The 16,468-nt window shown below is 41.1% G+C and overlaps 1 protein-coding gene across 1 annotated transcript; it reads right to left on the reverse strand.

Annotated features, from left to right (window-relative positions):
* Positions 1-1,111: 1,111 nt before the first annotated feature.
* On the reverse strand, positions 1,112-16,389 carry LOC5573177. Its single transcript, XM_001660744.2, has 5 exons — positions 16,075-16,389; positions 11,261-12,032; positions 8,481-10,291; positions 1,441-1,643; positions 1,112-1,371 (listed from the first exon to the last, which is right to left on the reverse strand). The coding sequence occupies exons 1-5, from the start codon at positions 16,209-16,211 to the stop codon at positions 1,265-1,267; spliced, it is 3,030 nt and encodes a 1,009-aa protein (XP_001660794.2). The 5' UTR covers positions 16,212-16,389; the 3' UTR covers positions 1,112-1,264.
* Positions 16,390-16,468: the final 79 nt, after the last annotated feature.

Below are 16,468 nucleotides of genomic sequence, written 5' to 3' on the forward strand. Positions count from 1 at the left end.
AATAGCTCTGTGGAACAAATTTGTTATTAATTAAATAATTAGTTAGTAGGATTCACCTCAATTAGTAATACACTCAGGCAAATGGACTATCGATAAACATAGGAACCCCTTATGAAAATTCACCACAAGGAATCGGGTTGAAATTCATAAATTTGCCTTATGAAATCGGAATTTGAAAACAAAAATAGTTTTCGCGGCAACATGGAATCGAATCAAGGACCTAGCGATCGATAGGCTCGTGCGTACACCCCGCGCCTATCGCCGCCTTGGTGTGGAGTGGTGCTAAAAAGATACATAAAGCGTTCGTATTGCGATAATCGTTCCATCTTTCATAAGGCAAAATGTACACTCAGGCAAATGGACTATCGATAAACATAGGAACCCCTTATGAAAATTCGCCACAAGGAATCGGGTTGAAATTCATAAATTTGCCTTATGAAACCGGAATTTGAAAACAAAAATAGTTTTCGCGGCAACATGGAATCAAATCAAGGACCTAGCGATCGATAGGCTCGTGCGTACACCCCGCGCCTATCGCCGCCTTGGTGTGGAGTGGTGCTAAAAAGATACATAAAGCGTTCGTATTGCGATAATCTTTCCATCTTTCATAAGGCAAAATGTATGAATTTCGATAGTCCAGTACGCTGCGCGTATGAATTTCGATAGTCCAGTACGCTGCGTGTAGAATAGAATCTGTATCGATAAAGAAGAACTATGATTCCGGCACAGGGGCGGCCATGAGCACAGAGTGCCTTTCAAATAAACATAAGGGATAAAAAAAACCTATCACAGAAGAGCTTTGTGGTATTGAAATAATGTCAAATCAGTTTTTCTGTTAATTACACGGAAAATAAAAATAAATCCAGAAAACAATTTAAAAAATATTTTTTTTTTTTTTTAATTTTTTGGTATCGGTAGTTACCAATTTGTGTCCAATATAGTATGATTTGTATATATAAGAAAAAAAAAAAACTTCGAAGACGAGAAAATTTTCTTGCTGGTGAGTAATGGAAGAAAATTTATTCTCTTCGAAGAAATTGTTCACCGAAAATCACCTACAGGTTACTAAAAAGAGAAATCCTTCCCAGCCCAATGAATACAAAAATCAACATGTTTTGAAACGTCTATCGCAGAGCTTTATTTTGGTTCATCAATTTGAAATAGTTAGCAAAAATATTAAATTCGAAAAGAAACTTTCGAAAAGGAAATGCAACAAAAGGAATAACAATAATCGGTTTACGTCAAGGAATATAAAAAAAAAAACTTAAAACTTCAACGAATAGATTTCTCCTTCTGCTCTGATCTCTTGAGCCAGTACGTAGCCTTGGTTAGCCTGTTGCTGGGCCAGCGTAGACAGCACCTTAGATGCATCTGAAAATATTAATTAATTATTGATTCTTATATAAGATGTATAATAGCCTTAATAGCCTTAAAACCTACCTTTAACGATGCAAGTGTGCGCTGCGCAAGGGAAGGCCAAAGCCTTCGGCATGGCTCGAATCGATTTGCGCTTCACCGTAGCCACGTTTCCATAGTCGATAAATTGCAGCAGGAACACATCGCTCTCGGGTTGCGGCTGGATGCACACGGCCCGGTACCACATCTTGTCGGCATCGAAAATTGCAATGCACAATTCATCCAACCTGAAACCGAATATCATTTCATTTGGTGATTTTAATACTACTTCACTTCCTTGAATCGCAAATCAGTCCCATCTACAATCTCGCCAAAATAATAAGGGGAACTTTAAAGATCTTATTTTTGACAAAAAAAAATCAAACGGAAACCAAAAAGAGACCATACAAGAAGCAAGAGATCTAAGAAAGAATCAGGAGATTACAGTTTTTTACGAACCTCAATGCGCATCGTATTCACGTGCTGCGAGAGTACACCAATTCTTTCTGCTCTCAGACATTTTTAAAACTACCTAAAGCAATAAAACACTACCTACTTCTTAGTGTGCTAGTACTTTTCAGTGCTACAAAATCAGTACTTTTCAGTACTATTTTTTTTTTTCTTAATATTGATCCCTTTTCGATCCTTGTTTGGTTTGCCTTTGATTTTTCGTTGGACCCGTTAGCGAAAGCTAGCGGTGGTAATCCTTCTTGGAAAAACCTCTCACGTCTCAGGTCACGTCTTCTTTCGTTTATTCGCTAAACATGATTGCAATCACGAGCAAAAGAAAGAGTGAATCTCTGAATTCACAACCTCCTTTCAAAAAAGTTGGTTTTAAAACTTTTACTAAACGCTGCAAAAATGGAATGAAAATGGAAACCTCAAATAAGCATAAGCATAGATGACCGCACAATTCGTAGTTGCTACTCCGTGATTGACCAGAACAATCGAAGTTGCACAGGGAATTAATGAATGGGGCTTGGGATTATCTTACCATTCTTCAATGTGCACAAATCGAGAACTCAAATTTAAAAGTCAATAACGGCGCCGGCCACGTCCTTACGGTCATCGGGGAAGGGAAGGAATGTTAGTGTGACTACCGTTGTTACTAGAGACCGAGATCACCTCTGCATCTCCACGGTTGTCATGGAAAGGATATTGGGTTAGTGGATGAGGTAGAGATCTGGGAGTCACCAATGTTTGGTGATGCGATCCATGATATAATCACGCCTAATCGGATTCGCGATATAATTCGATAATCGCATTGTACGCTGAACAAGTGTTTGTCACTCGCCCACGCAAGAGCAAGCGACGCGATCAATAGATCAAACACTACTAACCAGTGTTGATATACTCACACTCAAAATCTCAATCAATACGCTCTCCCGTGAGAGCAAACTCATTAGAGATCTGCTTCGCAAATCTCACGCTTGAGATTTTGATGCAAAATCAACTCAATCAACTCAAACCGTAAAAAATAATTCAGTCGCAAAATCCGGCAAAAGCTCGTGAAACCCGAATGTTGTTGTTTACGTTAGAAAGGATTAACATAATTTTACCAGACTAACATGAAATTATTGCCGTGTGTGAGTAAACTGAAGAAATACGAGACAATGAGTTAAAAAGGTGAGCCAACTCATCCAAGATTTTTTGACTGCTGAGTTGCATGATTGACAACTCACGCATGAAAAATCTCAAGCGTGAGTTGTGAGAAATTGAGTTTTTCACAACACTGCTACTAACAATCCGCGGCACTTTTTCATTTCTCTGAGCGAACGACGCGCGACATGTTTGATCCTGCCCCCATCACCCGCTCCCGCAGGAGCAAGCGTCAAGGTCGAAGGATCAAACACTACTAACGAATCGATCACTTTTTCACTGCTTTTCTACCGACGCGCGACATGTTTGATCCTGCCCCCATCAACCGCCCCCGCAAGAGCAAGCGTCAAGGTCGAAGGATCAAACACTACTCAATGAAAATGGAAACCTCAAATGACTAAAAATAAATGAAAAATCGGCCTCCCGTATCGGTACACTTGAAGATCACCTCAGCAGACAGAATCCCAAATCGTGGCGCTAACATTGACTCCGACCACTACCTGGTGAAGGTGAAACTGCGTCCAAAACTATCCGTTATCAACGATTACGGTACCGACGCCCGCCTCGGTAGAATCTAGCGCGACTGAAACAACCGGATGCCACCAATGCGTATGCGCATCATCTTTAGGCAGCGTTGCCGGATGAGGGCGAGCTCGATAAGGCCCCTCTTGACGACTGTTGGAGGACAGTCAAAGCAGCCATTAACGACGCTGCCGAAAGCATTGTCGGATATGTGGAACGGAGCTCAAGAAACGATTGGTTCGACGAAGAGTGCTAGAAGGTTTTAGAAGAGAAGAATGCAACGCGGGCTGCAAAGTTGCAGCATGTTACGCGACAAAACGTGGAACGATACAGACTGAAGCGGAAACAGAAAATCCGCCTATTCCGGAACAAAAAGCGCCGCTCGGAAGAGGTGTAATGCTAGAAGCTCAACACATCCTGCAAAGGCTTCGTGTCGCGAGCTGAAATGTGCCGGGATAAGAATGGGAGCATCTTGACGGACGGAAGCGAGATGATCGAAAGGTGGAAGCAGCACTACGATGAACACCTGAATGGCGCAGAGAACACAGGCACAGAAGTTCAGGACAGCGAAGGCGATGGCTATGTCAGCACCGCGGACAGTGGAAACCAACCAGCTCCCACGATGGAAGAAGTTAAGGATGCCATTCAACAACAAGGCCGCTGGCAAGGATGGTATCGGAGCCGAACTCATCAAGATGGACCCGAAAAGGTTGACCGTTTGTCTGCATCGGCTGGTACTCATAATCTGGGAAACGGAACAGCTACCGGAGGAGTGGAAGTAAGGCGTTATATGCCCTATCTACAAAAAGGGCGACCTGGAGTGTGAAAATTATCGTGCAATCACTATCCTAAACGCCGTTTACAAAGTGCTATCCCAGATTCTCTTCCGTCGTCTATTTCCGTGCCGCAAATATTCCAGAAATTCCGTGAATACCAGGTCCCTACGCACCATTTGTTCATCGATTTCAAGGCGGCATACGACAGTATTGACCGTGTGAAGCTATGGAAGATCATGGACGAGAACAGCTTTCCCAGGAAGCTCACAAGATTGATTAGAGCAACGATGGACGGTGTGCAAAACTGAATAATAACTGCGTGAAGATCTCTGGCGAACACTCCAGTTCGTTCGAGTCTCGGCGGAGACTACAACAGGGCGACGGACTTTCGTACCTGTTCTTCAATATTGCGCTTGAAGGTGTCATGCGAAGAGCCGGACTTAACAGTCGAGGTTCGATTTTCATGAGATCCGGACAATTTGTCTGCTTCGCGGACGACATGGATATTAGTGGGAGAAAATTTGAAACGGCGGCAGATTTGTTCACCCGCCTAAAACGCGAAGCAACAAGAGTCGGACTAATGGTGAATGCGTCGAAAACAAAGGACATGCTGGTTGGCGGAGCTGAACGCGTCAGAGCTCTCCTAGGAAGCAGTGTTACGATAGATGGGAATACTTTCGAGGTGGTGGACGAGTTTGTCTACCTCGGATCTTTGTTGACGGCTGACAACAACGTTAGTCGGGAAATACGAAGGCGCATCAGCGGAAGTCGTGTCTACTATGGGCTTTAGAAAAAACTGCGGTCAAGAAAGATTTACCCCGCACTAAATGCACGATGTACAAAACGCTCATAAGACCGGTAGTTCTCTATGAGCATGAGACGTGGACTATGCTCGAGGAGGACTTGCAAGCTCTTGGGGTTTTCGAACGCCGAGTGCTAAGGACGATTTTCGGCGGCGTGCAAGAGAACGGCGTGAGGCGGCGAAGGATGAACCACGAGCTCGCTCAACTCTATGGCGAACCCAGTATCGTGAAGGTAGCTAAAGCTGGAAGAATACGCTGGGCAGGGCATGTTGCAAGAATGCCGGACAACAACCCTGTAAAGATGGTGTTCGCTACGAATCCGTTCGGAACAAGAAGACGTGGGGCGCAGCGAGCGAGGTGGATTGACCAGGACGCAGTCGAAGATGGAGAGAAGCGGCCATGAACAGAGTGAATTGGCGAAATGTTTTTGGCGAGATAATTGATGTAAACCAAATAAATAAATAAATAAAATAATACTAACTATATGATTGAATTCCACTAGAGTTTGAATCCTTAGACAGATACGCGTATTTCGACCTCAACTGTAAGGCCGTCTTCAGTGTCGTGTACTAGACTCGACTAGAAAAACTCAAACGACTGTTTGAAGAATATATGGAAATTTTACTTGAGAATCGTAAAAAAAACTACAGGAGTAGATGAAAAAACCGAATTTAGTACTATAGTTTTTTTCATCTACTTATAGGTATTCTACTAAACAGCTCGAAGATTTATTATCATCATAACTACAGAAGTAATTCGTGAATGAAACGTTGGGAAAATGTCTAGATAATTTTCTGGCGGAATTTAATGGTAAAACAGAATGCCGATCAGAGGCGTGCAAATCTCGGTTGAAGTTCGTTTGCTGACATCTCAGCAAAAGTGACGTTCGATGTCAGCGGCACTCAAAGGTGCTGCTATAAACAAACTTGATTTTTTTCTGACATACCAGATGAAATTCAGTTGCTGATCGGCTGTGCGGATCTCGGCAAAGGAATGGAAATTAGCCGAGCTAAATCGATTCTGAAGATATGATGGAAATATCGCTGGAGGAAATGCTGGATAAGTACCTACTTTGAAAAAAAAAACAAGCGTAATCCCTGTGGCAATTCTTGGTTAAGTAGCGGAATTTGGGGCAAGTGTGCCATAGGGGCAAGTGTGCCACCCCTGATTTTTGTAAAAACTACAAACTATATTTTTTATTTTAGCTTAACAATATGTTCCCTTATAGTTCATAATACAATGGTCAAAATATGACGCAAATTGCTCTATTTTTCACGTATTTACATCGATTTTTGTGAAAACCATAAAATTTCAATGATTTTTTATAAGATTTCGTTGTGTCTAAATAGCATGGTGAGAGGTAAATTAATAACGAATTTTTCAAACGTACTGTACATTGTGAAGCTATTCAAATGTGTAAGTAATTGTGGCATTTGAACGAAAAAAATATTTATTTTTACATACAAAACCCATTATGGTTGAAATCTATACTTTTTGGGGCAGGTGTGCCACCTATTTGGTTAACAAAAATGGTTGGGGTGAAATTCATAAAAATGTAAACATCATCAACAAAATCATGATAATGAACCAAAATGAGGCACCAGTAGTGGTTTTTGAAGTGTAGAAAAGGAACATTTTTGCTCCCACAATGATTTTTTTCTCCATATATTCGATAATAACATGATTTTAGGCGTTTTAAGAACTATTTTACTTATTTTCATCAATATTATACCTTTATTTAGTGCTGATCTAGTGTAACATTATACAGATCCTCCATAATGAAAGAGTAATTCATATATCGCATTGAATGGAGACAAAAAAAAAACGATTTTAGTTATTCGAATTGACTAGTAGAGAGTTCCACATGTGATGAACCTTGTTATAAAGCATCCCCTCATGACGGTAAACCTAAAAATATATTTAAAATTGTCAATTAGGCTCTGCTTTGTTAGCAATATTAACAGGAAATAATGAAAAGTTCATTACAAGTAGAATTACATGAATGTTCATTCGATGGCCGTCTTGCCCCATACGGGTGGCACACTTGCCCCATAGTGTTGAAAATCAGGGTATTTTGGATGATATTTGAGGAGCTCCAAAACTAATACTTTTTGAAATTATTTTCTTTTTAAATGGCACAGCGCTTATGAAAAGATGTGAAACTAACATCGTGAGGCTGAATTGGTGGGTTTTTTAAGCTTTAGACAAAGTTAGAGAACAATTTGCTTAAGGTGGCACACTTGCCCCAAATCCCGCTATTTTAAATTAGTATTCACTGCAAGGAGAAGGAAAATATTGATTCATGTTTCTTTCTGGCCTTGCAGCAACTGGGATAGAGCCTGCTTCTCAGCTTAGTTTTCTCATGAGTTCTTCCACAGTTATTAAGGTGAAACATCTCGGAATGCGAAGATGGCCGACTTCTCCACCTACTCACGTTTTCAAAGGCACAAAACTGGAGGAATAGTTGGCAAATGTTCCTGATCTTCTTATTTTAAGCTTTCTGCTAGTGCACAAAGCCAAAATAAAAAGTGCACTGTTGTGGGATGCTTTCTTCGCAAGAGTTGTGCCTTTGAAGTTTTAGTGCAATCTTAGAAGTTGATTCCAAACTGTTTCACCTTAATTCAGGACAAGACTCTAAGACGATGGTTAATTCGCATCTAGGTCATCAACGATGCGCTAGGGTTTCAAGTGTCTTCAATGATTTCATGAGAAATGTTTCCTTCTTTCAAACATAGGCTATGCTTCCGAGTTATAGTGTTTTGACCACTATCGGCAATAATTTAGCTTATATTTCTATTGGGAAGTTTACCTTCTTTAAGTCATTGGTAGTTCTTTGCAGTTATACTGATAAAACGATTGTTTGCATTACACTTGCTTAGAAGTTGATTCCAAACTGTTTCACCTTAACTGAGTTTTCTTTTTTCTATCTTTATTAACGAGATTTTTAGCCCTGGGCTAGTTCATCTCGTGACCAACGGCTTCACTTCCCTTCCGAAGGAAGTCGTCACTATAACTGTTTACGTCATAAGTGACTATGTCGGGGATGGGATTCAATCCCAGGTCCTCGGCGTGAGAGGCGAGTCCGTCCCCATGAAAGCTTTTTTTGTCGATTGACCATTTTCACATGTATACTGTGTGGTATACGAAGATACTTTATAACCTGGGAAGTCAAGAAAATCTTCTTACGAAAAGAATCTCGATCGGTGGGTTTGGAACCTAGGCTGAGTGTTGTCTTGCTGAATAGTTACGCGTTTACCGCTACGGCTATCTGGGCACTATCCATTAAATTTATGGACATTTTAGAGATTTCCTTTAAAATAGAGAGCAGCCCTGCAGATGGGACTGACTTGCGATTCAGGACAATTCAACTATAGATTATACTTACTTCGGCGCGTAACCGTCCTCGCCACAACTGGCTGCCAGCTTATTGACCTCGTCGGTCAAGGTCGCGTACCGTTTCATATGTTCCTCCGTCACTTCGCAAACGGTGACGGCGCCCTGCGCCAGGTCACTGTCGTCCAAAATCGTTAGCTTGACGCCACTCTTTCCGGCAGGAAGTGGAATCAGTTTCAGATCGTCGATTTTGAGCACTGTATGCACCGCTGCCATGACGGCTTCCGATTCGGCCTTCTTACGTTCTTGCTCCTCGCGGTCCTTTCGCTCCTGATCTGCCGCGGCTTGAGCGGCCTTACGTTCGTTCTCTAACCGTTGTTCTTCCTTTGTTTTGGCATCTGCTGTCTCCTTCGCCCTTCGTCGCGCGTCCTCTTCATCTTGTTCACGCTTCTTTTTAGCAGCTTCTTCCTGTTCTTGCTTCTTTTTAGCGAATTCCTCCGCTTCCCGTAACTTCTTGTCGTGGTGTTCCATCAGGATGGTAACCAACGAACGGCTGGTGCTTAAGTCTATCAACTTTACTCCGTACATGTACGATCCTCCTTCGAACATCATTCGGAACTCCCGCTTGCTAGTACGGAACTCATCCAGCTGATCCAGCACACAAGCCTTATCCTTGATTGCAGATACGTTCATGTCTCGAATTTGAACTTTTACCGTGTAGACGGGTAGATTGTTCACAAACCCGTTAGTGGTGTACAACTTTTGCAAAGGCGTTTTTCTGATGTGACCATTGTCGAGATCCAGGACCTCAATCTCTGCCGGGGACGTAATCGACAGGACACGTGCTCGATACGGCATCATAACGTCGTCCAAGGCCACAACTACGTCCTTCACGTTTGGAACAGCGGTTAAACGAGTCAAAGTCGACATTACCGATTGCAAGAGCTCGGTATAGACATTGACTTTGCCCTTGGGGCAAATTATTACAGTTCCCACATCCAGAACGGAGGAAATTTTCACAATGCTTTTGTCCTGCGGAATGTGCGGCCAATAGTGGATGCCAGCAGATTTCAGATCGCATACGAATTCGGAGAATTCGACTTCCGCCAGGGTCCGCTTTCCTTCGACGTCCTTCATCGTGCACTTCATCCTGTGCTGTTGCTTGTCGTAACTTAACCGTTCAAAACTGAACGCAAAACTTGGCATATAGCAGAGCCTTTTGAAGTCCTGTTCGTCCATAATGACTTTGGTCAAATCCATTTGCAATACAAGGCGTGGTTTGTTCTTGTACTCATCCGGCAGGGCGCGCATGTCCTGTGCGTTAACCAATTCAACCGTTCCGTTGTCAATCGTGTACACGATCCGGTTACTTTCGTGTTGTTCGATGATCTGCGCTCGCGACCAGCCAACTCCTTCGATTTCCACACAGACTAAAGCTCCAACCTTAGCGTTTTCGACCTTTGGGAACTTCGGAGCAGCCCCCGGCATCTGAGTGTACAGCACTTTCATGATGGGCATCACCGGTTCCGAAGAGAGCAAGATCAGAGCTTTCCGGGAAGAAAGAATGGCCACAATTCCTCCCTCCCCAACGGTTTGGCTGGATCTCCCCAGCAGCTGCAGCAAACTTGTAGCGCCCAGTTCAATTTCGACGATCTTCCGGTCATCCTCGGAGCGTACGATGCAAACTCGAATGGTTTCGGTCAGCTCGAGGGGTCGGTTGAGATTCTGAATTTCGATTAGGAACGCAAAAGCCCTGAGATTTTTCATCAGCGGAAGCGGAGCTCGCAGGTCCGAGGCTGGGAGTGTGACTTCGTTTCCGTAGTCGATGAGACGGACTTTTACCAAAGATTTGGCAGGGTCGACCTGGGAAATGATAAAAATGTATAAATGAGTCTCCTAGTTAGTGTTAATCTGTTAAACGAAGATTTTAAGGAAAGGTATCAAAAGGCTGGCTCCAGATTTGGACATAATTCCACCGATAATTTTGCTTTCAACAGACCTTCACGAATTCATGCAGACATTTTTTTTTTTTTTTCAAGAAAATCCTAAGTCCTCCAACAATTCATTCGTTCATTTTTCCATCGATTTCACTAAGACTTCCGTTTAGACTTCACCCAGTAACTTCTCCAGAGATGCCTTCAGAAATTTATTTACAAATTCCTCCAATTTTTTAAATATTTAAAAAGGGAGTCTTCAAAGATATTCAAATTCCCAGACATTCTTGCCGGAATGTCGTCATGGAAATGTTATCGGATGAAACTTTTGTAGTATCCCTCGATAAAATCTTTCAAGGATCACTAAAGAACTCGAAGCCTTGGAGGATTTTCTAGACAAATTGCAATGATAATTATTGGATAAATAATCAATCGAGTTTGTAAAATATGTAGGGGTAGAGAGATACTCTCTAACTCTGCGTCTACGCCAGTTTATGCGGGAAGGTGTAGGGAAGCGGTTATTTTATCCGTCTCTGGTTCTACAGCAAATGCTATGAACTGTGATATATTAAGAGTGGAAGATAGAAGCAAGTGAACTACAAAGTACGAGGAAAGGAATGGGTCTGGGATTGAACTTTGACCTTCTGTTTATGAAGCGGAAGTGGTAGCCATTGGACCACCAACCCCGTCATCTTAGAAAAATCCCTAAACGAATTTCTTCAAAAACTGCGAATAACTTCGAGGATTTTCATTCTCCAAGAAACTTTGAAAGATTTGCTAGAATAACAGCTGGAAAAATCGGTGCAAAAATTAGTAAAAAATATCTAATTAGGAAATCCTGTAAAAATTTTCAGACAGGATAAAAAAGAGACTTCCAACATCATTACCTAACACTTACCTTTTCTAGTATGACAACTCGATAGTACAGCCCCTCGTACGGGGCCGCGTAAATGTCATCCACCTGCACGTCTTCGTACTTGACGGGCGTCCCCTGCGGATTGATCTGCCCGTTGATGTCGCGCAGCAACTTATCGCACTGGGTTTCGTGATCCGCCGAAATAACCCAACACTGTTTGCGTTGGTTGGCCACAACGTACTGGACGATCACTTCGAAGAACTCGCCTTCCGGTTTGTCCAGTGGGAAGTGCAGAAGCCAATTGTTACGTTGTTTGTTGACCGCTGGAGAAGCGCCTTCTTGCGACCCGGAAGCCGCCGCGGCTTCTTTCAAATCAACGAACTTTTTGTGATTTTTGATCATCTCCAGTTTCAAGTTGGCCAACGATTGGGGCTTCTCGGCGCCATTCTGTTTCTTGGGCTTCAACTCGCTCACTGTGTTGCGTTGAGGGATTTCTTCGATCTTCATCTTGGACATACGCTTCACACAGTCAGCGGTGACGGTAATGTTGTTGGCTTTCTTGGATGGGCTTCCGTCCGGTTCCGACTTCTCCGGTACGTTATCGCATCCATCCGGAAGTGATGCTGTTGCTTCCCGAGCCACCGATACTTCAACGGAACCCACGGGGAAATTAGGCTTGCGCGGTGGCTTCAGGGAACGCCCATTGTTCACCAGCATTCGACTTGAGGCCTGCTCGATCAGAGATGAGCTTCTCAATGGTAGCGTTACGCCACTGGCCAACACATCCAGATAGCTATCGTTGGGGTACAGTTTTCTAATGCAATAAGAAAAGATTTTAATCTTCGATACAGAAGCGCTTAAACAAAGTTACACAAAATAGAGTACGATTCGCACAAAATTAAGCTCTTCTGAACCAAAACATCATGTATGTAATTTAAACACATACTGAACAAAAAACTGCTCTTGGACTGATTCGCAATACTAAGCATCTCTGAGTGTTTAGAATTTTCGGTTTGGAATTTTGTTCCACTTCCCAGGGCATAGAATAGATTTTACCTGTGATATTTCCATCGACTGGAGTTTCCTTCAAGATTTCCTTTCAGGACATCTACAATAGTTCAAGTAGTAATTTTCCCAGAAATGATTTTCGACAATTGTCGTTCAGGATTTTTCTAAGATGTCTTTAGGGATGTTGAGAGGGTGTCCGGTCATTTGGTTGAACGCCGTTTGGCCGAGTTACGAACAAAAAAATCAAATTGCCTCAACGCTCAATGTGGCCCAATAACTAATAAATTCGTTGATTTGTATGATGTGACGGGACGTCATGTTTGTCACACTCCAAGAGAACGATAAAATTGATCCGTTAATTCAGGACAAGACTCTAAGCCGATGGTTAATTCGCATCTATGTCACCAACGGTGCGCTAGGGTTTCAAGTGTCTTCAATGATTTCATGAGAAATGTTTCCTTCTTTCAAACATTAACGGCAATAATTAAGCTTATATTTCTATTGGGAAGTTTACCTTCTTTAAATCATTGGTAGTTCTTTGTAGTTATACTGATTAAACGATTGCATTACACTTGCTTAAATTTTCATAAAAGGTTTTTCCTTCTTTTACTCATAGGCTGTTCTTTTAGGAGTGAAGTGTTTTTCATAGTTATTGAAATTGAGGCTTTTAATACGTTCATAAAGTGTCCTATTGAAAAATACTAATTTAGCACGGGTGTTAAATAAGGTGAGATGTCATTCTCCACCAAGATTAAGATAGCAACGTGTGAACTGAACTCTGCACTATTGCTTGCGTATAGCGACTCGGTGAACACTTACGTAAAATAAGCTCATTTTTCATTATTTCAGGAATTGTTTACCGATCATACTACAACTAAATTCCCACTGCACTTATTGAAACAGTCGTGGAACTATGAGATGGCTTTGGAGATAATTAGTGCGAATACCCGGATGATGAAACGTTTAAATATTGGCGAAGTATTCGATCCTTTCCAAATCACATCACAATTGTCATCAAAGTTTTACCATCACCTCAACAAGTGTGTGCTCGCCAGGTAATTCCGATGGATCTACCTATGCTATACTTGCAGGAGACCCAGAGGAGTGACCAGTTTTTTTTTAAGTCAGTATAAGAATACGACTGCAGCATGTGGTTACAGCAATTCGGAGAACCTGGTAACGTTGCAACGGTGTTTGAAAGGACAGGCATTGGAATATGTCCACAACCGATTGCTTCTACCCGAATTAGTTCCGAAGGTCATCAACACACTGGAAATGTTGTACGAAAAACCAACAGTAATTATCAACTCAATGATAGATAAAGTGCGAGAAATGTCATCCCCTGAGATGGAATCTCTAGACACCATAATTAATTATGGAATGGCTATTCAAAATCTTTATGATCATATGGCAGCAATGAATCAACAAGAGCACCTCCGAAATCCCTCGCTTATACAGGAGATAGAAGCGAGGTTTCCTCGTGAAATGAAAATGCAGTGGGCCCAATACAAACGCCAAAATTCGCCCAATACAAAACAAAAACCCCGACTTTCGATCTGCTCTAAAAAAACCAGCGCTCCAACACACTTAAACAAAGAAATCATTTTTATAACCTTGTATTGAAGACAATATTTTAAATTTTAAAATAAAAATAATTTTTAAATTTACTTTGGATAATCAAATGTAGCAAATGCCAATTGAAAACCCGTTCATTGTTATTAAAGCAACAATTCAATTTAGTTTCACACGAAAGGTAGGTATATGAGTTTTTCTATGCTACCAACTTCCATTGGATTTCATCTAGGGACTGTCAGATTGTGATGTTGTCGTAGCCAGCTCCAAAACTGCGCAACATTGTGCATTGAGGCTGGCTGTCAGCTTGGGCCTTTGGCTTGAGCCTTCTAATGCTGGCTACGCCAACATCGTGTTGGTTAGTATAGTGCTGCCAGTCCCTTGGATTTCATAGCCTTAGTCTTTCGTTTGAAAACTATGTGATTTTCATAATGAACTCTATCTATATCAATTCTGAATAAGAGTTTTATCAAAAGCATTATGGAAAAAGGCTATATGTTTATTGTAATGATTCGAACATGAAAAATTTTTGGAGTTGGGCCAAATCACCCGGAACCTGCTGAAAGCGGCTACCCAACGTTGTCAAAGCAAAAGCATGATTCGAAATTTGAGCAATCTTGAAGAACTTGATAATGTTTTGTGTTTTTTACCTAGACCCTATGAAAAATAAAGCTAGTAGGACAACGTATGATACATAAATTACAATCACAATATCTCGATTTTTTTTTCGGAAATTTGTCATAAGACAGGTATTTCTTAAACAAATTCTATGGTATTCTCTTATGAAACTTCTGTAAAAATTCCTGATGAACTCTTGTAACATTTGATTAATTAACACCCTAAATCATAAGGAAGCCTTGACGAATTTTCTAAATTGCTACGATAATTATTTAAATAAAAATAATCAATGATATCTCTGGACAATATTTTGTAGGATTTCCTGCAGGAATTTCTATGCCTTATGAAATGTGTGTAGGAACGATCAAAATAATTGTTGTACTATTTGATGAACTTGATGAAATTTTGAAGATCCATGGAAGTTTGACTTGAGAAACTCCAGAAGTGTTTGGAAGAGCTGTGGATTAATTCGTAGATTTTTGTTTATTATTGGCGATCATAAGTGAGGAGGTTCGATTGCGAAAATTTTTCAAATTGAAATGAATATTGACGGTTTCCTGTGCCTTAAATTGCAAAAATCTTGTCAGATAAATGATTGTGATGATTTTTCACTAGGTTATCACTAGAAATGTTGATTAAGATGCACTAATCCTTATTCTAGAAGAGCGCCATCTACGCCTTTTAGCTTTGCGTTTGAACACCAATAGAGCCTTTGAATTATCCCAAAAACAAAACTCTAGAGGCACTTAATAAGGAAGCCCTGTTAGAATTTATTGATAAAGTTCTGGGAACAATTTCTGGAAGAAGTTTGGGGTGATTCTTGAGACAACCCTTAGATGAAATTATTCATGAATTTGAAAATGGCAGGAAAAAAAACTGTGGAAATCCGTGTACGGGCTTAACGAATCACTTGAAAAATTCTAACATGTACCTTTGAGGATTTTCTTAAAAAAAAACTCCTGCAGGCATAAGCATCTGTGGAAGATCTGCTAGAGAAATCTTTGTAAACATTACTGAAGGTGTTAGGTTGTCATTTTCAAAGCATTATTCTTTGAAAATTATTTAAATTTATTTTAAAAATCTCTGACCCTCCAGAGGCGAAATCCTTGAGAAACTTCTGTAGCGATGCCTGAAGGAGTATTCCAGAAGACATATCTATAAAAAAAAGATCAAAAGAATTCCTGGAGCTTTTTCTCAAGAAATCTGAATAGAAAATCCATGAGAATAATCGCGTAAGAATCTCAGATTTCTTTGGAATTTCTAAACGAAAATACGACTTTAGATACCATTTCTTAACATACAACATACTACATAAGTAAAACATTACTTCCCTGCTATTTAAGTTTAGGAATCTGATCCAATGATTATTGTGCAATATCAGAGATCACGAAAATAATAATTTGTAATTTGAACTTTATTATAAACGATAACCTGATAGTTGAACTTTACATCGGGTCAAGGAAACGTACATATATTTCATTGTGAAATATTGGAAGGTAATAAAAATTTCAAATAGTGATGAAGTCAATAGAGGCGAAGTCACTAAAAAGTAACTCGCTATCAGCCCTGTATGATGATGTGTTAAAATTATTAAATTTTACGCACATGGTGCGCTTGATCAAAAGAGCCCGATTTTGTAACTGTTTGAGAATACTCACGGAATGACGATGCAAACTTTCTTGTGCTCGGACCAGTCGCGTATCTGGCACTCGACGGAACAGTACACCTCCAGGCAGCGACTACACATCAGACCAGCCGGCAGCTGGCAAAAACCGCACTTTTTCATGATATTCATATCTCCGGCGGCACCACTTTTCTTTCGCGAATTTCTATTTCACGGTATTTTTGTCTAAATTCACGAAAACGGAACGGAATCACAACACGCGGTTTTCGGCCGATTGGAAAACCAGAAGGACAGAAGCGAAAGTCCGTCCGCTCGCGTTGTTTGTCGAACCAAAAGTGAAACGGTTTGGCCTTCGCCGCGCTGAAAGGCGCCGTTCCTTGAAAAGTTCCCGTTATCTTTCCAGGCGGCCATGTTATTGCTTCAGAAAC

Source organism: Aedes aegypti, chromosome 2, assembly GCF_002204515.2.
Source record: "Aedes aegypti strain LVP_AGWG chromosome 2, AaegL5.0 Primary Assembly, whole genome shotgun sequence".
Taxonomy (NCBI): Eukaryota; Metazoa; Arthropoda; class Insecta; order Diptera; family Culicidae; genus Aedes; species Aedes aegypti.